Source organism: Odontesthes bonariensis, chromosome 23, assembly GCF_027942865.1.
Source record: "Odontesthes bonariensis isolate fOdoBon6 chromosome 23, fOdoBon6.hap1, whole genome shotgun sequence".
Classification (NCBI taxonomy): domain Eukaryota; kingdom Metazoa; phylum Chordata; class Actinopteri; order Atheriniformes; family Atherinopsidae; genus Odontesthes; species Odontesthes bonariensis.
The window spans coordinates 29,207,968-29,233,078 of NC_134528.1; the positions used below are offsets into that span (position 1 = coordinate 29,207,968).

The following is a 25,111-nucleotide window of genomic DNA, read 5'->3' on the forward strand; positions in this document are numbered from 1 at the left end:
TTTATCCATGGAGGTCGACCAAAGCAGTCTGAACCCGACCCACTGAGTGGAATTTCAACAGACTTGGTGCACCTGATCCGGGAGGCCGAAGCGCCAAAGAAGTTTGTGCTTATGTGCGCCATCTATTCATTATAATTCGATATTTTATGCTTTCCATTAGTTTGCTGTGAGCTGCAGTGCTAATCTTAGCAATACAGATCCACTACAAATAGATGGAAAGGATGCAGAGGTACAGGGTACCTGCAGGTTTCTGGGTATTTAAGCGAGATCTTGAAGTGAATTCTATTTGTCAGTTGAATTCATTTGTAATTGAATCCTTTTTTTATATCACAAATGTTGTTTTTGCTCACAGCCGTTGCAGTGGAGCACTTGACAAACCATTTCCTCGCAAGCATGCCATCAACACGTAAAACAGCTTAACAGACGTGGAAGGATCAACACGGGGGGTCCCGTTTAGAATTGGTCTGTTGTAGGTGGAGGCTTTGGAGAGGTGTGGTTCCCCATCTTCTTGGCTTTGCAGCCATTGGGTATTACGGCTCCGATCTCTCTCTCGCTGCCATTTTGTTTGTTGAGACAAGTTTTAAAATTGATATCGGCTTGTTGCAGCTGACCAAATGCTTTCAGGATATTGATCTTAAACCTCATGGTTTGATTACTAAGCCTAAAATTGTTGAATTATGCTCCTATTTGAGTTTTCCTCTCCAGAGCTTCTAAATAACAGAAGGGAAGTTAACTATTTTCCTGACTCTCTCTCAGCCGTCCCGCATAGCAAAGCCGGACAGGTGTAAGTAGACACCATGGCAACATCGGCGTGTGTACTGACTCGTAACATAAACTCAGAGAGAAGCATTGCTCGCTCCTGGAGGTCTGGATGTTTTGTACAAAGAAGAGTGGGGAAAGGATTGCACATGCCACGAAGGCCAAGAAAATCTGAGCACAGTGTACATGAAAGCATTTTATCTGCGAGGGACAGATTAATGAACTATTTGTAAACCGTGGTGTGCTGAATGTCCCCGGCTGTTTACACAAAGTCCCGGGTTGTTTGTCTCTGCGCTGAGCATCTCGCTTTGGCCCCGTGTTTCCAGGTTGCCTTGACGTCGTTTGCTGTGTATGTGACGGTGGACGAGAACAACGTCCTGGACGCAGAGCGGGCCTTCGTGTCGCTCTCGCTTTTCAACATCCTCAGATTTCCTCTCAACATGCTTCCCCAAGTGATCAGCAGCATCGTTCAGGTGGACTGCTTTTCCCCTCTCCCTGTCCCGTCTCCCTCCCTTCCTTTTTAACTTCCTGTCCTGTGCGTGTTTGCTTGGCAGGTTTGATCGAATGCCTGTGTGTTTATTCTTCGTTTTGTTCTCAGACCAGCGTCTCTTTGAAGCGAATCCAAAGGTTCCTGAGTCACGATGAGCTGGATCCAAACTCGGTGGACAGAAACATCACAGCCTCAGGTAAAATCCAACAATGCTCTAACTTTTCTTAAAGCTTAAAACAACACGCTGTTTGTTGTCATTTGTCATGTGTATTTCATTATTCCATTGTTTAAGCTCAATAGGTGCTTAAAACACAGTTCATAACTGAAGGTCCCTGCCCTGCCGTGGGTGCCTTTCACCATCTGGTTGAGTTGTAGTCATCACCCGTGACTTGTTGAAAAGCTGATGAAAAGTTAGTCACGTGTCATGTTGTTGCTCAACAGAGTTTGCAGTGACAGTAGTGAATGGGAAATTCACCTGGGCTAAAGAAGACACACCTGTCCTGCACAAGTGAGTCATGCAAAGCCACGAGCTGGATGTTTGCACTCGTTTCATGTCTGCGTCCCTGAGTCATATCCATATTGGCTGTGTGTTTGCAGCATTAACGTGATGGTGCCCCAGGGCTCGCTGCTGGCAGTGGTGGGCCACGTGGGCTGCGGGAAGTCCTCCCTGATCTCTGCACTGCTGGGGGAAATGGAAAAAGTGGAGGGAGAGGTTTCCATTCGGGTAAGACTTGATTTCAGTTGCTACACTGTTCAAAATGTGACCTGCGGTTTGACCTGCGGTTTGACCTGCGTTTATGGCAGACACAGTGAATAGTGTTCCTGAGCCCACAGAATCCTATCTGTCACGGCGGTCCAGTATTTATTTTTTTAATCATGTCTCTTACGTACGTGTCTACAGGATCTCAGAATCGTTTGGCACTGTACATGAAGGAATATACAAAGTTTTTGCAATTTTATGTTGAGGAACATCTTTCCAAAGTTGCCTCACAACTAAGACACTCTGCTCTCTAAAGCTTTGTTTCCACTATACAGTCCGGTTCGCTTATTTCAGTGTTACCACCACGAAAGCGTACTGGTCCCATGGTACCCGTGACCACTTTTGTAACCCTTCTGCTTGGGGTACCGAGCACACAGGACCGGTTCCAGGCTCTGCTCTCCGGTGTTGGTGAGGAGGCTGTGCAGCGGGAGCTCTATGGCGCTGTGCCAAACCAAAAAGTTTTCCAGCTGATTGCCGCAAAAATGGCAGAGAGTGGTTTCAACTGGACCGCGAGCCAGTGTGGCTGAAGATGCTTGGAGGTGGTTCCAAATTATGGATGCTAGTTACGCTTCGGCACGCACTCCGCCCACCCCTGAGGGTCCCCTTTCTATAGTGGGAACGCAAAGCTGACCCTAAAGCGACCCGATCCGTACCGTACCGATACAAAGTGACACGAACCATACTGACAGTGGAAACGAGGCTGAAGGTGCTCTTTTTATACCCGGTCATGTTGCCAGTTATCCTGATTAGTTGCAACATGGTCTGTTTCTTTTTCAGAATAGCTTGCTTTTCCAGCCTTTCGTTGCCCCCGTCTCAAGCTGCCCTTGACTCATTGCTTCCATTAAATTCAACATGAGCAAAAGCAATGCTTATTGTGTTGTGATGTGTAATTAGGGTTGCAGATAACATTTAACCAGGTCACCCACATGAAAGGCAGCAATCTCACCACTACACTATCCAGCCACTAGAAAAATAACGTGGGCATTTAATGCCACAACAGGCATGAAATCAAGCACCCAACGGAGGCGAGAGGCCGGGAAGCGATCTGATCTCATGGCCTGCGACTCCTGCTGCTGCCTCGGCTCTCTCATCAATCTTGTTTACAATAAAGAGGATCTGATAAAGGCGTAGTTTACTTTACACGGTCCGCCTGCTGCACAGCAGCTGCTGAAGCACCTAAAATGAGACGGTAAATGAAAAAAGGATTGCAGCTTTTTATTGAGCAATCACAAATTATTGCACATGTCATTTAGAGCAGTATTTGGCAGACTGTGCTTTATATAACTATGTTTAAGAGTTTTGGTGTCGTTGTAATCACAAAACATTAGACAGCAATGGCATTCAAGGGCATGTCAGATTTACTACTGCAGGAGCAGTTGTTAGAAAATGAGAAACAGTAAATTCTTCAGCACATCAAGGACCATCTCCTCCCAGACTTTGACCCCCACCAGTTTGCATACCGCACCAACAGATCCACAGAGGACGCCATCGGCGTAGCTCTCCACTCAGCGCTGAGCCACCTGCTGCTCAGCAGCAGAGCTACGTCCGGATGCTCTTTGTGGATTACAGCTTAGACTTTCTCACCGACCGGCCCTAGACTGCGGGACTTGGCCCCCACCTCTGCTCCACTCGCACGCTGAGCACCGGCTCCCCTCTGGGCTGTGTGCTGAGCCCCCTCCTGTACTGTCTCTACACCTCCGACTGCAGTCCGGCCCACAAAAACATAACCTGGCTCTGAACACCAAGAAAACCAAGGAGCTCATGGTCGACTTCAGGAAGCACAGCACCGACCAAGCCCCACTCTACATCAACAGCGAGTGTGTGCAGAGGGTCCACACCTTCTGGTTTCTTGGCGTCCTCATCTCCGCTGACATGTCCTGGACAGACAACATCACGGCGGTCATCAGGAAGGCTCAGCAGTCCTCAGGAAGCACAATCTGTGCTCAGACCTGCTGCTGACCTTCTACCATTCATCCATTGAGAGCCTGCTGATGGTACGGCAGCTGCACCGAGGCAGACAGGGAGAGGCTTCAGAGAGAAGTGAAGACAGCGCAGAGGATCATCGGCTGCCCTCTCCCCTCCCTGATGGACATTTACACCTCTTGCTGCCTCAGCAGAGCAAAAACCACCACCAAGGATCTGGTTGACCTGTTGCCCTCAGGGAGGCGCTACAGGTGCATCAGAACAAAGACCAACAGACTCAAGAACAGCTTCTTCCCAAAAGCCATGAGCCCTCTGAACTCACACATGCACTGATTTCTCAGCCTAACCCCCTCAACCCCCGGACTTCTTTTACCCACGTACTGTGCAATATTTAAATACCGCAATGCAAACTGAATACTTCTCTGCACGAGCAGTTTTTATCTTGCACGTATCTTTGCACTATGATGTTGATATTAGGGATGCACCGATCCGCTTTTTTCACCCTCGATACTGATATCTGAGGTTTAATATCGACCGATACAGGAAAACGGCGCGGAATTATGGTAACAAACGGTAAGTTTCATTGTGTGGAAAAGACTGGGATCATTCTTTCGTCAACATCAGACTGGACTTAAACATTTCTTCCCTTTTTTTTAAAAAAAAACAAATAAACAGATATAAATGTACTGAATTACTTATTTATTTAATAATTGTGAACCAGTAAAACAGTCTTAGCCATAAAAATATAACAAGTGTAACTGGTTCAGTCAATTAGGGATTCAAACTCCAATGTAAAACAAAATATTAAATAATAAAGGAGAAAAAAACAATACTAGCTTGGTTGGTAGACAAAATTAATAGCAATCAGCTCTTTATATAGTTTAGTGCAAATGGGAATTAAACATCCATTACAAAAGCATCTGAACAAAACAATAGCTTCTCTTGCTTGGTAAAAAACAAACAAAAAAAAAATCAGAGGTTGTCCCAACGTTAGTTTTTTCACGACTAGAGGAGGTAGAAGGCCCTTGGATGGATGCCAATGCCAGGACAAAGGGAAAAAAAAAAAAAAAAAAACCCGGACGATTATGGATCAGCCCATACCCCGCCGATACCCCATCTCTAATTTTCTTCAATATTGGTACCGATATCCGATCCAAATATCGGATCGGTGCATCCCTAGCTGATAGATATATCTATATATGTATCTATATACATATATATTTTGCCTACCAGTTTGCACTGAATGAGGAGTTGCTTTCAATCTCATTGTACTGTGTATAGTTACAGGAAAGGGATTCTATTCTATTCTTGTGACGGAAACATGTGAAAGAACAGCCGTCTGCCTCTGTCCTCAGGGGTCCGTGGCCTACGTTCCTCAGCAGGCCTGGATACAGAACGCCACCCTGCGGGACAACATCCTGTTTGGGAATGCCTACAATGAGCAAAAGTATCGCTGCGTTCTGGACGCCTGCGCCTTAACCCCGGACTTAGAGGTGCTGCCTGGAGGAGACTCGACTGAAATAGGAGAGAAGGTACAAAAGCTCTCTTTATTTTCTTGGTTCTGCTTTCCTTTCAGCATCTCTCATCAGGCTCCTGATATTCTCTCACGTCTCTTTTTATTCTCTGAAGTTTGCTGGATGCTTTTCCTAATTTGATCAATTTGTTTCGAGGATCCCTGAAATGAATTGACATGGTAGGCTGGCAAACGGCTGCAGTGGTAGAAGTGTGACTTTTCTGTCCTGCAGGGCATCAACCTGTCCGGGGGTCAGAGACAGAGGGTGAGTCTGGCTCGAGCGCTGTACAGCGACGCTGATGTCTACCTGCTGGATGACCCGCTGTCTGCGGTGGACGCCCATGTGTCCAAACACATCTTTGACAACCTCATTGGTCCAGAGGGGCTGCTGAAAGGCAAGGTGAGAAAAGTCTGACCTCCTCCAGAGAACAGTTGGGATGCATTTTGATCACACGAACCGGGGACGAAAAAGGTACTTTTACTTCTGATTACATGGAACCTTTGGGGTGGGGCTTACAGAGTTGAACATTTCTGTTTGCTAGATGTCCCCAGCAGTTGCCATGAAGGGGTAATGTCCAGTTGGCACAAGAATGGATCAAATCTGAGCAATAAAAGATGAATCTTTTTCCTCACAGCAGTTCCATTCAAAGACTATAAATGAAACACCAAAAACGTAAAAAAAAGTTAAATTTTTTAAGATTTTTCGTTGGTACAGATTTCCTTATTTACCTGTCTGTGTTGGCGGCTCTGGTCCTCAGTGGAAATGCAAAAAGGAGCATGACTGAGTTGATAGTTTTTCTCCTCGCTTATGTTTCCGGTGCTGCTGGTCAAACAGCTGAGGAAAATGAATAAAAATCCCCAATGCTCCCCAGAGGATGAACCCGAGCCACATGAACTGGCCTCATGTTGCTGTTAGCGTTTAGCTCGAATCACCACAACCTCAGAGCTGCATGCGGGACTCGTCTCTTAGTCTTGCTCCTGTAGAGGAAGCCGAGTCTTATCTTTTTACTAAAGATATCATCTTTAATCAGTTTGTTACTCGTCTTGTGTTGTAAATTTGAAACTTAGTCTCTGATAAGGGCCGTGTGAATTATTTTGTGTTGCCACTTTGATGGGAAAGTGAATACACTAAAGATATGAGCTGAGCTTGTGATAATACGTGTGTTTTTGCTTTATTTGTGTATGATTACTTCATGATGTGTCAGAAGCAAAGGTTTCCTGTGTTCTTTGACTCCAGACACGCATCCTGGTGACACACGGCATCACCTACCTGCCTCAGGTGGACAACATCGTGGTGATGGTGGACGGCCGGGTGTCGGAGATGGGCTCCTACCAGGAGCTGCTGAAACAGAACGGAGCCTTTGCCGAGTTCCTCAGGAACTACGCTCTGGAGGACATCGTAGAGGAGGACGAAGCCACTGGTAGAGCAGCACCTCCTCCCATTTGATGTCTTTGAAAGATGGTTGCAGAGTTTATCATTCTGTTTTTCTCATTGCTTTCACAGAGGAGTTGATCGAAGACGAGGAGTTGTTCCCCGATGACGCCCTGAGCAACCATCACACAGACATGGTGGACAACGAACCAGTGATCAATGAAGCGAAGAAAAGTTTCATGAGGTACTGGAAACACGTCAACTTTTTTTTTTTTTTTTTTTTCAAAGTAGGAAATCACTGTCTCACTGTCTGTTTGTCTCGCGCCGCCATCCCGTCTCCAGGCAGATCAGCATCGTTTCGTCAGAAGGAGAGAACCCCAGATGTCGCTCAGTGAGGAGACACGGCTGCAGCCAAAGGAAGCATTCAGAGCCACAAGAGAAGAAGAAACCACACGAGGCGGAGAAGCTCATCCAGGCAGAGACCGCAGAAACGGGCCGGGTCAGTCCACCAGTCGGATCTGATCTGTTCTGTCTTCTCCTCATTTGTCACTGTAGCTGTGACATCTGGCGTTTTTTCTTTTTGCTGATTTTCTTTGTTTCTTCTTAATTGTCATCACTGATTAAATGAAACCTTGTGTTGGCAGGTGCAGGTATATTATGAAGTAGGAAAGACGTTGCATGAAAGAAGAGAAAATCCTCTTTCCTACATATTAAAAAGTCATCGGCTGTTGCTGATGTTTGTCGTTGACGCTTCAGTGAACTCTGCTAACTGGACTCTCTCCCAACCAGGTAAAAACGAAAGTGTACCTGGAGTACATCAAGGCGGTGGGGCCGCTGCTGTCCGTGGTCATCTGCCTGCTGTACGGCTGTCAGAGCGCCGCCGCAATTGGAGCAAATATCTGGCTCAGCCAGTGGACCAACGACGCCTCAAGAAACCAGACCAAGGAGAATGTTAACATGAGGGTGGGGGTGTACGCGGCTCTGGGCATTGTACAAGGTAAGAAACGCTGAAATCGAAGGTCTCCATAAACTCTGAACAAAGCTGAACCGAAGGTGGTTTTTTTAGAAGTCAGATGTGATGTGATGCGATGTGTGCTGCCTCACCATGGTGCTGAAATGAAATGATTTTTTTAACCTGAGCTACTGTTTTTCTCCATGGCACCGCATGCCACCTCCACCCACACAGCTTCTTGTTGCTGTTGAAAATAACGGGACAGACAGTTTAAAGGTTTGTGTTTGTGCAGAAAGCTCACAGACACTGAGAGGACTGCCTTTACCTGACAACTAAAATGCATGGTTTCTGTTGTTCTTTGAGGCTGTGGATGGGACGTGTTAATGCTTTAAAGTTACTCCTCTCCCAGTGAGCTGTTCCCTTCATCTCTTCATACTCAGGACAGATGCTGCCGATGCCTGCGTTACATTTTCACTCCTCAGTAAAACCCTCCTTTCCGGTATCTTCTCCCTCTTCTGCCTCTCCTGTGGGTTAACCCATTCTCAGGTGTCCTGGTCATGATGTCTTCCTTCACTCTAGCCATGGGCAACATCGGTGCAGCCAAGAAGCTGCACTTTAACCTGCTGGCCAACAAACTTCACACGCCCCAGTCTTTCTTTGACACCACACCTATAGGACGCATCATCAACCGCTTCTCCAAGGACATCTACGTCATAGACGAGGCGCTGCCATCTACCGTGCTCATGTTCCTGGGAACCTTCTTCGTTTCCCTCTCCACCATGATAGTTATCATTAGCAGCACACCCATTTTTGCTGTTGTCATAGCACCCCTGGCTTTCATATACGTCTTTGTTCAGGTACTCTTGTTTGGGACGCGTCTTTTCCGTTTCCCTTTTTTCTATGCAAATGAGGGACTCTTCCTCCTCGCGGAGTGGCATGTGGCTGCATGTTGCAAATTTTGTAACTTTGGAGTGTTGGCTTCTTCTTCCCCCACTGTAGCCTGTGACGTCGATGACAAGAACCTGCCGCTGCCATTTCCTGCTTCCCTCTCCTAAACTCACTTGCTCTCTCCGCAGCCAAAGCACTTCCTGCCATGCCTGCAGCCTACTTCTTCACCCTGTCACACACACTCAGAACAAACTTCTGCTAGGTGGAGCAATGCGGTCAACTACTACAACATGTGCCAAACGTCCCAACAGTGGAGCATAAACGCCCTCTAGTGGCGGAACAGCATTAACGCACCTCAGTCTGTTTAGTCCGCTGCAGCCCGTGACCAGATCCAGGGTGTCTGGGTTTGTTGTTGCCATTACATAAATGATGTCTGTGGGGTTGGTTATGTCACTACTGTTGCGCAATGTGTTACCTCTGTGTGTAACGGGTGTTGTCATGGCAACATAGAGCATCTTAGTTCTCAGGTGGGATAACAGTTGGTTGATAAAGGGAGTAGTTGAGTTCTTCTCGTTTTCCTTCATTCAGACTCCTTTAAATCGACAATTTGAGTCTACTATTAGATTTTAGGTTTATTTTAATGGCTACATTCTTGAAGATTTCTTTTTGCTGTTAACAGAAGTTCAGAGTATCACAGGGAACAGCTAGGCGTCAAAGTAAGTGATCAGACTAGTGGGAAATGGATCAGATTTAATATCTGAGCATAACAGCTAAATGCTGCTTCTCCGTGTTTAGTCTGGACTCTGGACTGGACCAGAGCTCTGCTAGGTTTATATTCTCTGAACATATCACAGATGTACCGTTCTGGGATTTGTAAACCATCAGCAGGCTTATAAAATCTATTCTGTGACTGACTGGATGCCAGTGTAAAGATTTTAAAACTGCTGTGACGGTTAAGCTGGATAAGAGCTCAGATCAGTCATACATGCATAAGGATGCATGCACAGCAGTATAAGCCCTTAATCTGAAAAGAAACAGCCATTTATACAGTAAAGACGTTCATATGACAATAGAAAGAAACTAATTATTGTGTTGGTATGTTCTAAAAATGGACTTTTTTAATGCATGTGTCTAAACAGCCCTTAAAGAATCGGGTATGAGTCAGTTCAGCCTGGTAATGTCCTTCCTTCATCACTTCCGTTTGTTTGGTTCTGAATGAAGGTAGTTTGAGCTCATCCCTGAGCTGATAATGTGCGGCTGCTGGATTAGTGCTGTGCTTTGGCACATGGGAAGTGTGTGCAGTTAACACATTTGATTTACTGACTTGGTCAAATAGCTAAAGTCCAGAGTCACTGGGGGCTCGTGCAGGAGCAGGTGATGTTGTTTCATAGGGCGGTGACAGATGTTTAGTCTCAGACACACACACACACACACACACGCACACACATGCACACATGGGTCCCGGGACACCAAAGGTCCTGTACTCGTAGTTCCACTCAGCTGTAATAATCACTTGACAGCAAACAGGAAATAAAAGGAAGCTATTTTTTTATAAAAAAAAAGGAGAAAGTGATTTAACTTGGTCTTGTTTTCAGTCTCGTGTGGAAGCTGCTGTGTCATTAAACAGAAGGAACAGCTCCTTATCCATTTAACACAGATGTTGTTTTGTTGTCACACTTGACCCCCTCCCCTCCCCTCCCCCCTTCTCGCAGGTGTGCTGATTTTGGTTAACTGCCTGCTGTGCCGGGCCTACAGTATGCTGCGGGCGGCCAAGCTCACGCACTACAACATGCTTCAGGGGGTCCTGCGAGCTCCGCAGGCCTTCTTCGAGAGCACCCCGACTGGGCGGTTACTAAACCGCTTCAGCAAAGACGTGGATTCTATAGACTCCCACATCCCAGATAATATTGACATATGGATGCGCACTTTCTGGTACACACTGAATGTGCTGCTCATATGCTCTGCCCTCACCCCAATGTTCCTCATAGTCATAGCCCCGTTAATGGTGTTCTATTGGTGGGTTCAGGTAAATAGGAAACGAGTCTGCTAACTCATTAAAACAACACACATGGCTGAGAGTGCTGCTGAGTGAGTGTGCTGGTAGATTGTTGCATGTGTTTGAAGAACCGATAATCGCTGTTCTAGAGCTTTAGGCCGAGCGTCCTTTGATCTTTGTTAGTGCAGTAGTCGTAGTCAGCTGTGTGCGTGCATGTAGCAGCTGTGGAGGTCAAGAGCGGAAGCCTCTTGGGCTGGTTACAAGAAACACCGCAGCAAGACATGTCAGCTGGATCAGAGGGGAGTACTACGAAGCCGGACGGATGCCTCGGTGAGGTATTTGGAGTCAGAGTTTGGAATGAAATCATCTGGTGGCGGCTTTTTCAGAGTTAGAGAGTTGAATCTATTTCGGTGCACGATATTGTTACCGAATTGAAAGTGCTCGTATTAATTATACAGTGATTTAAAAAAAATAATAATAATTATAATTTTTTTTTAGCATTTAATCCATGAAATGGTTGGTAACCTGAACTAAAAATCTGCCCTTTTGAGCAGAACTCAGTGTTGAAGTGACAATGATTCTCAGCTGTGGAAATGCATTCTTCATGAAACCTGTCGGGCTGTGCATTCTGCCACTAAAGAAGCTTTCCAATACGCAGGAACCTGCATTTAGCGGATGAGTCAGAACAAGCTGTGCGTTTTCATATTTTGACTTTGATTGGGTGTGAGACGATGATGTGACGGCCACCTTGTGATGGCACAGTGTCGGAGCTAAACGCACCTCTCCAGCAGGCAGATGGTAACTGAGCACTTCGTGTCCTAATTGCTTCATTTGAATTCTGATTAGTAATCATTTTTGCATCCTCATGACAGTATGATGTTTTTAAGAGCAACGGTGTAAAACGGCTCTTTTAAGATGAGCGAAAAGATCAGAACCACTGTTGTGTCTCAGAGTGGAGGTTTAGTTTAGTAGTAGTTCAGTTCAGAAATCCGCCCGTGCTTCGTAGTTCACCCTTCTGCTGATATATCTGCATCCTGACATTGCCGATATCCGTTTGGGTCGGCTCTTGGATTCAGGGCTGCTCTGAAGGCAGAAATATCTTCACTAATCTCATATCAGATGTTGAGAAAAGGGCTGTGTTTATTTTTACATGCTTAAAGCTGTTTATTAGTCAGTCATAGAGAAGCTGCCTCCATCATTTTCTTGAACTCTAGGTGTGGATGTTGTAGACATGAGACCTTTCCTCAGCCACGCATTCCTGCTCAGGTTTTAGTATTAGGTGAGATCACAGTGGACTGATGAGGATATTTCTGCCCTGCGAGCAGCTCGGTCTCACACGTCAGTGGTTGTAGGAGGTAGAAAACTACGCGCGTTAATGGTGGTGTATTTGCCGTCCTCATCACGGCTACGCTGATTCCTCTTTTTGTTGATTTTTGGAAAAATACTGAATCAAGTCTAACTTTTGCCAAATCAAAAAGACAAAGGCCACTTGCATTTTCTCTGTAAAATGAGGGTATTTCTTTCCTTTTTTGGCAGTGTGAGATTGTAGGTGGTTACATCAAGGGCTCAGGAAAAGGAAAAAAAAACCCTCTGAAGTATTTTATTGGACAGTTTAGACTGTGGCGACAACACTCTTCTCTACCAGACCTTAACAGATCTCTAGAAAATGTCACAGATGAAAGGGAGGTTCTGTGTTGTGAATCTAACTGGACCCCCCAATGACTAAAATCAGGTCTACTAACTCAAACCCATACTGTTCCTGCTGCTCTGTCACGGCACCCGTCCTGCATGGCTGTCTCTATGCTGCATGACGCATCTGCTGATCGGCTCTACTCTTTCATATTGATGGAAACAATATGAGAACAAACTGTTTGTACTAATGAAAACAAAAAAAAAAACGTCGTTTCTGATTCTGTAAATCAGATTTTAACAACAATATTTGTGCAATGGAAAGCAAACCCCCTGCAGTTAAGAATCGGTTCTACTTCCAGCATTGCAGTCCACTGCAGCTCCAGCGTTCCTCAGGTCGATGATGGAGCGCTGGTGTAGACTGAGAACGTTAGCTGGCACCTTGTCAACAATCTGAAAATTAGAATATCAAATGACTGCAGGTGTTTTGTTCCACACGGCCTTCCTTTATTACTCTGTGTGCGTGCGTGTGTGTGCGTGTGTGTGCGTGTGCGGGCTCATACATGTGCAACATTAACAGTTTCTGAGCCTGTGTGAAGCCCGATCAGGTTGTAACCTTGTGTTTGTTTCTCTCCCCCTCAACGCCTGTAGAGATTTTACGTTGCCACGTCTCGGCAGCTTAAGCGTCTGGAGTCGGTCAGCCGCTCTCCCATTTACTCCCATTTCTCTGAGACCGTCACAGGCTCTAATGTAATCCGAGCCTATGGCAGACACACTGCCTTTGTTCTGATGAGTGATATGAAAGTGGATGAGAACCAAAAGAGTTACTACCCTGGTATAGTGTCCAACAGGTAAGTGTCTTGCCGCAGAAAAGCAGCTCTGTGTTCCAGTTTTGTTGAAATCTTTCTGTCTCTCAGCCACTGGTGTCATACAGGAGACCTAATGATAAATCATCCGGCCCTTAGCAGCTTTTCATAATAGGTAAATACAAAATCAGTGGAACACCAACACATGACATGTACAGACTCAGTCCATATTAAGAGGGTACGTAGCAGCCTGGTGCTGCTAGGCAAGGCATCTTTATTTATATAGCGCATTTCATACCACAGGCAACTCAATGTGCTTTACATAAACACAAGGCATTTAAAAGAACAGCATAAAGCAGCACAAAAACAAGCAATTTAAAGAGAATAAAAAAAATTGAATAAAAATTAAAACACACAGTTAAAAGCAATCAAAGAAGAGGGAAAAAAGATATAAAAGATTAAGAGGATTTATAGCATTATGTTTTAAAATTATTTAAAGGAAATCAACCATAAGCACACCGAAAGAGAAATGTTTTTAACCTGGATTTAAAAGTGCTTACAGTTGGGGCTGATTTCAGTTCTGCTGGTAGTTTGTTCCAGTTGTGTGCAGCATAACAGCTAAAAGCTGCTTCACTGTGTCTAGTTTGAACTCTGGGCTCCACTATCTGCTAATCAAATCCACTTGATTCATTGATCATCAGTAAGTGTGAGCAGCTCTATAAAAGCAGAAGTTTTGCTGGTCTGAAGCAATCAGAGGCTTGTTGGAAGGGCTGCAGGAGAAAGCCTCTTGTCTCTAAAAAGAACATGGCAGCACAGCTTAGGGTTGCAAAGCTGCACCTGAACAAACTAAAGAAAGAGGAAACCAAACACCTCACACCAGCTGTCAAGCACGGTGGTGGAGGGCTGATGATCTGGGCTTGTTCTGCAGCCACAGGACCTGGGCACCTTGCAGTCATTGAGTCCATCAACTCCTCTGGATACCAAAAGTGTTCTAGAGTCAGATGTGGGGCCGTCTGTCCGACAGCTAAAGCTGGACTGAAACTGGTTCATCAACAGGACAAAGATCCCAAACACAGCAGCAGATCTACAGCAGAATTTGTGAAGAAGAGAAGAGTCGAGGTGTTGCAATGGTCCAGTCAAAGTCCAGACCTCAGCCTGATAGCAATAACGTGTATATGAACGCACACAAACTTCAATTAACTGAAGCAACATTGAAAAGAAGAGTGGACTAAAATGACTCCACAACGAAGTTAGAGACTGATAACATCACACAGCAAATGATTACTTTGAGTAATTGCTGATAAAAGTGGTTTTAACACGATACTAAACCTGCATTAAGTCACTTTTTGGACACTGCTTCGGTCTTTTGGCTTAGTTTTTATTCAGTAAATGATGCTGTGCCATATGTCATGTGTTACTGTTCATCTGAGCTTGTTTTTGCCTCATTTTAAGACCCGGTAAGCACTTTTTTTAAATGTCCTGATCTGTAAAACCTTAGAACTGGATTAGGCTGACTAATAATCAAAAGTTTCAAATTGTACGAGCAAACAAACAAATATATTCAGTTTAATAATCCCCCAAAGGGAAATGATATAAACTGAATTGAATTGCTCTCATGTCAAATCATTATCACCAATATAAACCGAGTCCAGTTTAGGTTCTATTGAAAGAAAAGCCGTCACACGAGAGCTCAGCTTTCTCAGATGGTGATGATCATTACGAGGAGAGAAGCATCACATCTCCGTTGTAGTTGTGATGGAGAAGTGAAGCAGTGTGCTGGCAGTCCTGTCGGAGCTGGTGGCTGTGAACAGAGGCTGAAAGACGCGGAAGGAAAGGAAAACTCAACACAAAACCTACACACACTCAGACTCCATCCACTGCACATCGTATGTAGTCGCGTCTAAGCAACAGCTATCTGACAGCACACCGCAGCTCGCTCTTCTTTTTCTCCAGTCAAAGCACAGCTCTTTCAGCCACTCAGAGCCCCGTCCATCAGCAAGACAAACGTGAATCAGCACTTGAATACTCTTGCATATGAATATCAGTGGCTGAGTTCCTCGCGTCCCCCCATGACGTGGAACTTGTTCTCACTGGACCCTGCTGTCGTTCAGGTGGCTCGGAGTGCGTATCGAGTTCATCGGAAACTGCATCGTGTTGTTCGCCGCCCTGTTCGCCGTGACTGGAAAGGAGAGTCTGAACCCGGGCCTGGTGGGTTTGTCGGTGTCCTACGCTCTTCAGGTAACTGTCATGTGATCAGGAAGCAGTTAACCCCTCGCTTACAGTGGTCCTGTCTCAGTCTTTTATGTCTCATGTGTATCACTGTTGCCGTGGTGTTCAGAGAGGCTTCACAGATTATTGTTCTTACAGGTGACCATGTCTCTGAACTGGATGGTGCGCATGACTTCAGATCTGGAGAACAACATTGTAGCAGTGGAGAGAGTGAAGGAATACTCTGAGACCAAGACAGAGGTAGGCTGTGCAGCATATTCCAGATGGAGACCATGTTCATTCATCACTCAGTGTGTTCCTGTGTCCCAGTGTTTCTCTCAGAACAGACCCAAGCTTCTTTCCAGACTACCAAACAAAATGATCACCAGACTGAGCCCAGCTCTGTTCTCAGGGTTTCTTTCTCCTGATGAAACGTCTTCTTTAAACTTCACCACTTCACCACACTGCCTTTGATCCAACTCAGGACCATTTGCTTTCTGTGGGTGCACTGAAAAATCACCGGATGTTTTGTTCCGTTTTCTCTGCTGTGTCAGCTGACCCGGCTGCCTTACACGTACACACACACACACACACACACACACACACACACACACACACACACACACACACACACACAATGGAAGGAGAAGCAACACATCTTAAATGAGTTAAAGCCAATAAGTTGGATTCATTTTCCTGATACAAGAGATCTCTGTTTGTCAGTCGATGTGTAAAAGTAAAAAAAATATCACGAAATAAACCGGAAACATATGTTTTTGCAATTTATAGACAGAAATAACACAATCCAGCAGTAAGTTTGACACATTCTTTGTCTTTACTAAGCCTTTACATCGTATTTACTTCCACCTGGAAACCAACAACCCTGAGCAGCAGAGGTATAGAAGGGGTGATGACTGTAGTTACAGCCTCTTGGCCACTGAGCAGCAGAGGTATAGAAGGGGTGATGACTGTAGTTACAGCCTCTTGGCCACTGAGCAGCAGAGGTATAGAAGGGGTGATGACTGTAGTTACGGCCTCTTGGCCACTGAGCAGCAGAGGTATAGAAGGGGTGATGACTGTAGTTACAGCCTCTTGGCCACTGAGCAGCAGAGGTATAGAAGGGGTGATGACTTTAGTTACGGCCTCTTGGCCACTGAGCGGCAGAAAGGCTGTTGAAAACGTAGAAAATGCATCAGCTATTGCATTTGATAGAAAAACATGTGCAACGTTTGTTTGGTCCGGGTTGTGAATGATGGTTAGATGTTAGAGGAACAATAACAGGTCTGTTCTGCCTTCATGTTTAAAGTCTGCTCCAAATATGTTCACATAAGTGTATCATTGACAGATGGTTAAATCGCACCTCTAACCTGCTTTTGTAACCCTGATGCCCAGGTCCACAAGTCGGATATTTTGCCAGTGTTGTAGTCCCCCTGATTCTGCCTATGAGCATCCACGTGGGACGTGTCTATCTCTGCTCATTTCCAACACTCTATTTACTGTTAAAGTGGTGTTGGCTCCGGGCTGCACTGAAAACGCAGGAATTTGCCCACACTCCATAAAACCGCCCCACAGATCAGCTCAAACAACACAAGACCTATAAACTGTAACCAGATCCAGAAATGTTACATAACCCGGAGCCAACGTGAGCGCCCATGTTACATAAGACGAGCCCCGCACTGCACAGCATGTACGTTTTCAGCAGGCGTCACATTGTATGCCCATTTCAGTACATTACCTTCTGAAACTGTTGGTGAAAGCGTTCCTTTGGAGCGTCCAATATGCCCCAGAGGTGAAAAGATGTCTGGCACCACGGTCACTCAGGAGGCCAACTCTTGTAGTTCTTCGAGTGATAAACAAAAGACCAGCAGGCCGACGAGTTGTTCAGAGAGTATGTGTTTCTGCTCACAGGCCCCCTGGGACGTGGAGGACAAGAAGCCCCCCGCTGAATGGCCCATGGAGGGGAACGTGGAGTTCCACGAGTACAGCGTTCGGTACCGCGAGGGTCTGGACCTCGTCCTGAAGAACATCACGCTGAACGTCAAGGGAGGAGAGAAGGTGCCAAGAGGTTTTTTTTGTTCTTATTGTAAGCAACAAGGGTTCAGCTGGGGGGCTCACAACGGTTCTGCGTGGCTCTGTGCAGATTGGCATTGTGGGTCGCACGGGAGCCGGCAAGTCCTCCATGACGCTCTGCCTCTTCAGACTGCTGGAAGCTGCTGCAGGAGAGATCACCATCGACGATGTGAAGATCTCAGAGATCGGCCTGCACGACCTGAGGTCCAAACTCACCATCATTCCACAGGTACAGGAGGGTTTTAAACCGATCTTTTATTCACATTGGGACATAGAAAACATGGAAAATGTTAGCTCATCTTAAATGTGATGGCAGCACCTGAACTCTTCCACTTGGAAGCCATGCTGTTGGAACATCTGTAAACATCTGGGAACTGAGGAGACGTTTGGAAGAGGAGCGTTGTGCCTTACTTGAACTGTGCTCGCAGACTGAGCCCACGCAGGGATTTTCATGTCAGAATCCCACTTTTTAATGCCTGCGGGCCTGAAGGCATCCCATACGGATTTTCAGCCCTGCTCCTGTGCACACAGAGGTGTCTCCAGACTCTCTGGATCTTTTTATGATGTTCTGTTTCTGCAGATGATTGAACATTCAAGTTTAATGTAATTTTTTTGCCGATTGCTGAGTCGCTGCACATCTTTACTTCCCAGTAGACTCTGCCTCAGACAGACACGCCTGTAATTTTCTTAGCAATTTTGTTAGAACCCCCCCCCCCAAACACCAGCCACAGTACTCTGTGACCCGACGTCGCTTTTCAACATCGTCTTCACAGCTCCTGAAAAAAATCCAACATTGAATTCTGAGAAATTGACCGACTAACTAACAAAAATAGCTGCTCCTCAGGCAAGTCCCCAGATTTAAGTGGTGGGCGTCCACAAGAGTGTAAACTCAGGAGTGGCTAAAAAAACTTCTTACGTTAGACATTTTATTGTATAATACGAGTATATTTGTTATGTAAAAGTAATTATGTGGGTAAAAGTCGAAGTTCATGGTACAAGTCTGCCACCTGCTGGCATAAACTGGTCAGCATCCTGCGTTGTACCGTAGTCTGACGGGAGGTTTAGGCCGTCTGCAGTAACAACTTCATAGTTGTTCTGCTGCTTTGGGAATATATATCTCTTGTAAAAAGACAATAAAAAAACATTGATTTAAAAAATTTTTTTTTTTAACTTTTTAATTAAAATCTGACGACTACAACTGGAACTTGATCACAGCCCCGATTCCCTGCGGTCAGATACGGGATTCATGGCGACGCTTCCTGTTGGTGCTGGTGGGCGGTACTCGACTTTTATTCAGTCGTGTTACTGAGTCCAGCTGGAACGTGTTTCTTTTCAGAACCACCTACTCGACTTTTGTTGCCCCCCCGTCGCAACTTTTTTGAGACTTCCACCTAATTCCAGATGAGCTCATGTTTTTCAAGCACTGCTGAAATGTCTCTCTCAACATTTGATATGTTTTCTATGTTCTGTTGTGGCTTTTTATACGAGATTTGCAAATCCTTGTATTCTGTTTTTATCAATGTTTTACACAGTGTCAGAACTTTTTGGGAATTGGGGTCGTAGAACTAAAACTAGAGCTGCAATAATGAGGGACAGTTTTCCAATTCAGTATCTCGGGAAGAGATCAAAAGTAAGCTAAAAATCAGTTTACTGAAAAGCTGCAGCGCTGACCTTTCATGAAGATGAACCGCCCGGCGCTGCTCTGGGCTGTTTGCGTCTGTCAGTTTTCTCAAAGCTCCGCCCCTCTCGCAGGAGCCCGTGCTGTTCTCTGGGACGCTGAGGATGAACCTGGACCCTTTTGAGAAGTATAACGATGAAGAGGTGTGGAAAGCTCTGGAACATTCTCACCTGCACAAGTTTGTCAGCAACCAGCCGGCCAAGCTGGAGCTGGAGTGTTCAGAGGGAGGAGAGAACCTCAGGTGCGTCCAGGAGAGAGGAAGCAAAGGGGGTGAGGAAAGCTGCCTGGGAGGGTTGTTTTTAAAGCCTTGTTTTTTTCTCCAGTGTGGGTCAGAGGCAGCTGGTGTGCCTGGCTCGAGCTCTACTGAGGAAGACGAGGATTCTCATCCTGGATGAAGCTACCGCTGCTATCGACCTGGAGACGGATGATCTCATCCAGTCCACCATAAGGACTCAGTTTGAAGACTGCACCGTCTTCACCATTGCACACAGACTCAACACTATCATGGACTACACAAGGTTTGATATGTGCAGTATATTCATGATTAGCTCAAAGGGAAAATCCATCAAACTGATAACAGCACATAAGAAAATGAACAAAATAATGTTGCCTCTTCATGTCAGTGTCCTCGGATCATTAAGGATTGCACAGCTCTCTGAAGGTCCCAGCACAGCATCTCAGTCAGGCTGAGGTCTGGACTTTAACTGGACCATTGCAACACCTCGACTCTTCTCTTCTTCACACATTCTGCTGTAGATCTGCAGCTGTGTTTGGGATCTGAGCATTGCTGGGATATCAACTCCTGGGATGATTGTAAACTGTCTGAATGTTTTCCACTTTGGAAATGGTCTCATAACCCTTCCCAGATTGATAAACAGCAACAATGACTTTTCTAAGATCAGTGCTGATGTCTTTCCTCGGCATTCTTAAATAAGTAATAATGTGTATATGTGAAATGTAATTGACTAAATATAGGCAAGGCAATTTTATTTATAGAGCACAATTCGTACACAAGGTAATTCAAAGTGCATATAATATAAAATATAGCCAAAGTGACGGCCAGAAGGGTTCTTGCTGAACATTATGGTGTCACACTGTGTGAAGTTCATCTTGTGGATATAAAATGTGGTCACTTTTTCATTTTTATCCTATCAGACATCCGTCCATTTTCTATACCCGCTTAATCCGTCGGTGGGGTCGCGGGGGGGCTGGAGCCTATCCCAGCGGTCTCCTATCGGACATTTCTGTGAAATTACCTTTGACCACCAAATTCTAATCAGTTCATCCTTGAGTCAGCACCTCACCTCAGGCCATGACTGTCATCAGCGAGGGAACATAAAAAAGATTAGGTGGCATCTATGGTGCCCCATAACAAGGTAAAAAACATAAAACCCTGCTCCTCCTCTACCACCAAACCTTTGTTGTCAACATTGATCTTTGCCAACTGAATAAAAGTCTGACTGCTGAGAGCAGAGCCGGCACCAAAGTGAGCTGCAGGATACTGGAAGACAGGAAGTGGAATCAGAATAATAGAAACACTTAAGGTGGTCTTTATGTTTGAGGCCTCAGGGCCCGTCCTGTGTGGGCCCGTCCTGTGGGGGCCCGTCCTGTGTGGGCCCGTCCTGTGTGGGCCCGTCCTCTGTGGGCCCGTCCTCTGTGGGCCCGTTCTGTGTGGGCCCGTTCTGTGTGGGCCCGTCCTGTGGGGGCCCGTCCTGTGGGGGCCCGTCCTGTGTGGGCCCGTCCTGTGTGGGCCCGTCCTCTGGGGGCCCGTCCTCTGTGGGCCCGTCCTCTGTGGGCCCGTTCTGTGTGGGCCCGTTCTGTGTGGGCCCGTCCTGTGGGGGCCCGTCCTGTGTGGGCCCGTCCTGTGTGGGCCAGTCCTCTGTGGGCCCGTCCTGTGGGGGCCCGTCCTGTGTGGGCCCGTCCTGTGGGGGCCCGTCCTGTGTGGGCCCGTCCTCTGGGGGCCCGTCCTCTGTGGGCCCGTCCTCTGTGGGGGCCAGTCCTCTGTGGGCCCGTCCTGTGGGGGCCAGTCCTCTGTGGGCCCGTCCTGTGGGGGCCCGTCCTGTGTGGGCCCGTCCTGTGTGGGCCCGTCCTGTGGGGGCCCGTCCTGTGTGGGCCCGTCCTCTGGGGGCCCGTCCTCTGTGGGCCAGTCCTGTGGGGGCCCGTCCTCTGTGGGCCCGTCCTGTGTGGGCCCGTCCTCTGTGGGCCCGTCCTCTGTGGGCCCGTCCTGTGGGGGCCCGTCCTGTGTGGACCCGTCCTGTGTGGGCCCGTCCTGTGGGGGCCCGTCCTGTGGGGGCCCGTCCTGTGGGGGCCCGTCCTCTGTGGGCCCGTCCTGTGGGGGCCCGTCCTGTGTGGGTCCGTCCTGTGGGCCCGTCCTGTGTGGGCCCGTCCTGTGTGGACCCGTCCTGTGTGGGCCCGTCCTGTGTGGACCCGTCCTGTGGGGGCCCGTCCTGTGGGGGTCCGTCCTGTGGGGGCCCGTCCTGTGTGGGCCCGTCCTCTGTGGGCCCGTCCTGTGTGGACCCGTCCTGTGGGGGCCCGTCCTGTGGGGGCCCGTCCTGTGTGGGCCCGTCCTGTGTGGGTCCGTCCTGTGTGGACCCGTCCTGTGTGGGTCCGTCCTGTGGGCCCGTCCTGTGTGGGCCCGTCCTCTGTGGGCCCGTCCTGTGGGGGTCCGTCCTGTGGGGGCCCGTCCTGTGTGGGCCCGTCCTGTGTGGGCCCGTCCTGTGGGGGCCCGTCCTGTGTGGGTCCGTCCTCTGGGGGCCCGTCCTGGTGTGACATTCCCAGAAAAGTTTACCATAAGTTGAAAGAAAGCATTTTCAGCCTGTCCACTGATCCTCTTCATTTTATTCCTAGTATTCAGTATTTAGTAGCAGGGACGTGTTTTCTTTAACAGATCATTGATTCTCCGACACCCTGACACCGATTATCTGAACACCTCATGGTGCTGTGGCATCACTTTGGCATCACTGCAACAGAAACACTGCACACCCACTGTGATTATGGTGTGGAGTTGCTCCGGGTTTTTGTGTTTTAAAAGCTTTGTGAATGAATCGTTCTCTGTTCTCTCCTCTCACAGAGTGCTGGTGTTGGACAAGGGACAGATAGCCGAGTTTGATACCCCCACAAACCTCATCTCAAAGAGAGGAATCTTCTACAGCATGACTAAAGATGCAGGACTGTCGCAGTAGAGCCGCCTGTTTGTCCAGACCAGGGTGGAGGATCTGCTCGCTTTCCTTCAGTCTGCGTTCTACACTCGGCAGCCGAACTGAGGGGTGTTTTTCATGTGCACTCATTATTATTTTTTGTTTGTTTGGTTTTTTTAGGACACATCCTGCTCATTTGGAATGAAGCCTGACCTCTCTTGCAGACTTGGGTCAGGTAACACTTGTAGGTTTTGTCAGAAGCCACATCAGGCAGTACAGTCGATACATGCTCTCCTTTTCTTACTGTCCTGTCTCCGCCTGCTTCTCTGGCATCTAAATAGGAAAAAAAAAACAGGAAAAAAACAATGCAAATGCTACTCGATCCAAGTCTGCGCTGTAGTGCCTTCTGTCAGTGGGATAAAGAAAGCCAGTGAATGTATCATTTTCTAATCGGCTGTCTGCTGCAAAACAACTAAAAAAGAAAGAGGAACTTCTTTTTTTTATTTTGTATTTTCTACAAAGAATGCTGTGCCACTGTACCTTCCTCATAAGAAAACAACCTCCACCTTTGTGATAAAAACCCACTTATTTTTGTACTGTACCATTATTTATGCTACTTTTTAAAGAATTGTCTCATCTAGGGAAGTTTATCAGTTACATATGTGATTCTTCTGTGAACCAAATCTATGAAAACTTGAATTCTGTATCACCAAAATATGAAAAAGAAAAAAAAATCAATGCCTTTTATTAAAAAAAAAAAGGAAAAAAAATACGAGCAGTATTTGTGTGAATGGGTTGAAATGAACTTTCTGACATCTCTCTGGCCTGGATTAAAATCGCTGACTGGGGATAAAATCAGTCCAGCTCCACAGGTGAGTGTGAATAGAAATAGAAAATAGAAGAGAAAAATACTTTATTCGTCCCCCAGTGGGGGAAATTTTAAAGAAATAGAGCTTCAGATGTGAAGAAGAATGATCATCAGGGCGACAGCAACAGGACTTGTGTAACATCCACTGAGGCTCTGGAGGAGCATAAATCTGAAAAACAATAACTCATAATCATCAGGTGTTGAGAAATTTCCCTCCGTCTGTCCAGTTTGAGATCACACATTAAACCAACAGGGTTCTGCTGCTGCTGGAATTACATTCAAGCAGATAAATCTCCTAAACTCTCCCATTTGACATGTTTGGAACTAATCATTAACAAAAGAGGACAGACGAACGAATGATGAGCTCTTCCACTTTGATTTACGGTGCTATAGAGTTTCATGTCCACAGCAATGGTGGCTCCACCACCATGTCTCCAGATCCCTTTCTCCAGCACGTTTTCTCTTCGTCTAGTGTGTGTTTTTTTTTATCAGTTCAATTCAATAATTCATTCATTCATCCCTAAAGGGAAGTTCTACTCGAGTTGTTTAAATTACGAGGCAAAACCAACTGAATATACTAAATAAATTAATATACTAAATGAAATAAATTAAATGGAAATAACAATCGGTTGGCAAAAGTTTTGGAGAGTAAATGTGGCAAAGACTGGATTGGGTTGTTTTCTTTGTCGCTCGGCAACAACTCGACTGATGCCGGCCGCTTACAGGGATGAACTCGATAGACGACATGTACGGAAAGTCACAGCCACAACAGTTAGGGTGCAGAGATGTTGCTTCTCAGTAACACGTCCAGGATTACACCATCTGCTGTGAACGACCACTGCCATCCCTCCTCCTTTCTCTCCTTTTTTTCTCTGCTCTTCATCCTGGACGTCTCCTCTTCTTTGTCTGAATCTGGGGTCATATTCCAGGCATTCCTTGGGCAATGGGAAAGCCCAATCAGCTGATCCAACATGTAAATAACTTTCCTGTTTGCATTATTACACATGACAGATGCAAAAGAATAAGAAAAAAAAAAGCTTTATACAAAAATAAAGTGTCAGAATTAGGACGGACCAACTCCATGATTAGGATTTAAGCGACGTGACAAAAAAATTCTGTCTTTTGAAAAGAGGCTCAAGGAGCCAGTTTTACTCAAGTTGACTCATTTAAGTGTAAAAGTCAGGAAAATGCCAAACTGTCTGGTTTTCCAAACAGTTCACCATGAAATGAGGGGAAATCACAGATGGACGTGACTGACAGCATGCCCGAGGTCTAACTGAGGCCCGACAGTTCCTGCTGTAATGTAGCATGACTGGGGAGGGTTTACACTAAACTTAGATTTAGCTCCAAAAATATTCACCATGGTAAATCCATGTAGTGATTTGGCAGTTTCAGAACTAACCTCGGTGAGCTAGCAGGAATTGGCAAAATGCTACAAGGAGAAAAGGATCAGTACGTGTGAGTCAGTGTGCAGTTCCCCTGAGTATCCACTAGAGAGTGCTCACAGTCAGAGAAGCCATAAGGATTCTCTGAGCTGTGCCCGATCCCTTAAAGACTTAGTGAATTCAAACGTGTGTTCTGAGACCTTATTGTGCTGTAATGAACAGTGATATGACTCACAGTGATATGTTGGTCACAGGAATGGCTCCTGAATGCAAAGTTTTTGAGTTTAACGTCCAAATACATCCTTCATTGTGACGGCTCTGTTGGATACTTTCTGCACTGCTTCAATTCAATTCAATTCAAATTCAATTCAATTCAAAAATACTTTATTTATCCCAGAGGGAAATTAAATGTTGATGTAGCTCAATTAAATCAAGGAGTTATTATAGATGCTGATGGCTGTGGGCAGGAAAGATTTCCTGTAGCGGTCCGTTTTGCATCCAAACTGAAGAAGCCTTTGACTGAAGAGACTCTGTTTTCTGATAACAGTCTCATGGAGAGGATGTTCAGGGTTGTCCATAATTCTCTTGATTTTATGCAAAATCCTTCTTTGCATTATTGTCTCCAGAGGTTCCACAGTCGTCCCCAGAACAGAACCAGCCTTCTTTATCAGGTTGTT

General features: G+C 46.3%; 1 protein-coding gene across 2 annotated transcripts in view; it reads left to right on the top strand.

Annotated features, from left to right (window-relative positions):
* The window catches only part of abcc3 (ATP-binding cassette, sub-family C (CFTR/MRP), member 3), a 69,617-nt gene extending 46,666 nt beyond the window's left edge, over nt 1-22,951 (top strand). The window contains exons 13-31 of one of the 2 annotated variants that reach the window (XM_075456974.1): nt 1,086-1,232; nt 1,358-1,445; nt 1,691-1,757; nt 1,847-1,973; nt 5,288-5,464; nt 5,678-5,845; nt 6,683-6,866; nt 6,950-7,061; nt 7,160-7,316; nt 7,607-7,814; nt 10,370-10,683; nt 12,934-13,133; nt 15,200-15,326; nt 15,456-15,557; nt 17,205-17,351; nt 17,437-17,595; nt 19,119-19,285; nt 19,368-19,562; nt 22,115-22,951. In XM_075456974.1, coding sequence (XP_075313089.1) covers nt 1,086-1,232; nt 1,358-1,445; nt 1,691-1,757; nt 1,847-1,973; nt 5,288-5,464; nt 5,678-5,845; nt 6,683-6,866; nt 6,950-7,061; nt 7,160-7,316; nt 7,607-7,814; nt 10,370-10,683; nt 12,934-13,133; nt 15,200-15,326; nt 15,456-15,557; nt 17,205-17,351; nt 17,437-17,595; nt 19,119-19,285; nt 19,368-19,562; nt 22,115-22,226 — 2,958 coding nt within the window. In that variant the 3' untranslated portion in view covers nt 22,227-22,951. Of the gene's footprint in view, nt 1-1,085; nt 1,233-1,357; nt 1,446-1,690; nt 1,758-1,846; nt 1,974-5,287; nt 5,465-5,677; nt 5,846-6,682; nt 6,867-6,949; nt 7,062-7,159; nt 7,317-7,606; nt 7,815-8,315; nt 8,627-10,369; nt 10,684-12,933; nt 13,134-15,199; nt 15,327-15,455; nt 15,558-17,204; nt 17,352-17,436; nt 17,596-19,118; nt 19,286-19,367; nt 19,563-22,114 lie in introns of both variants that reach the window. The other variant, XM_075456975.1, reaches the window with a different exon arrangement.
* The last annotated feature ends 2,160 nt before the right edge of the window (nt 22,952-25,111 follow it).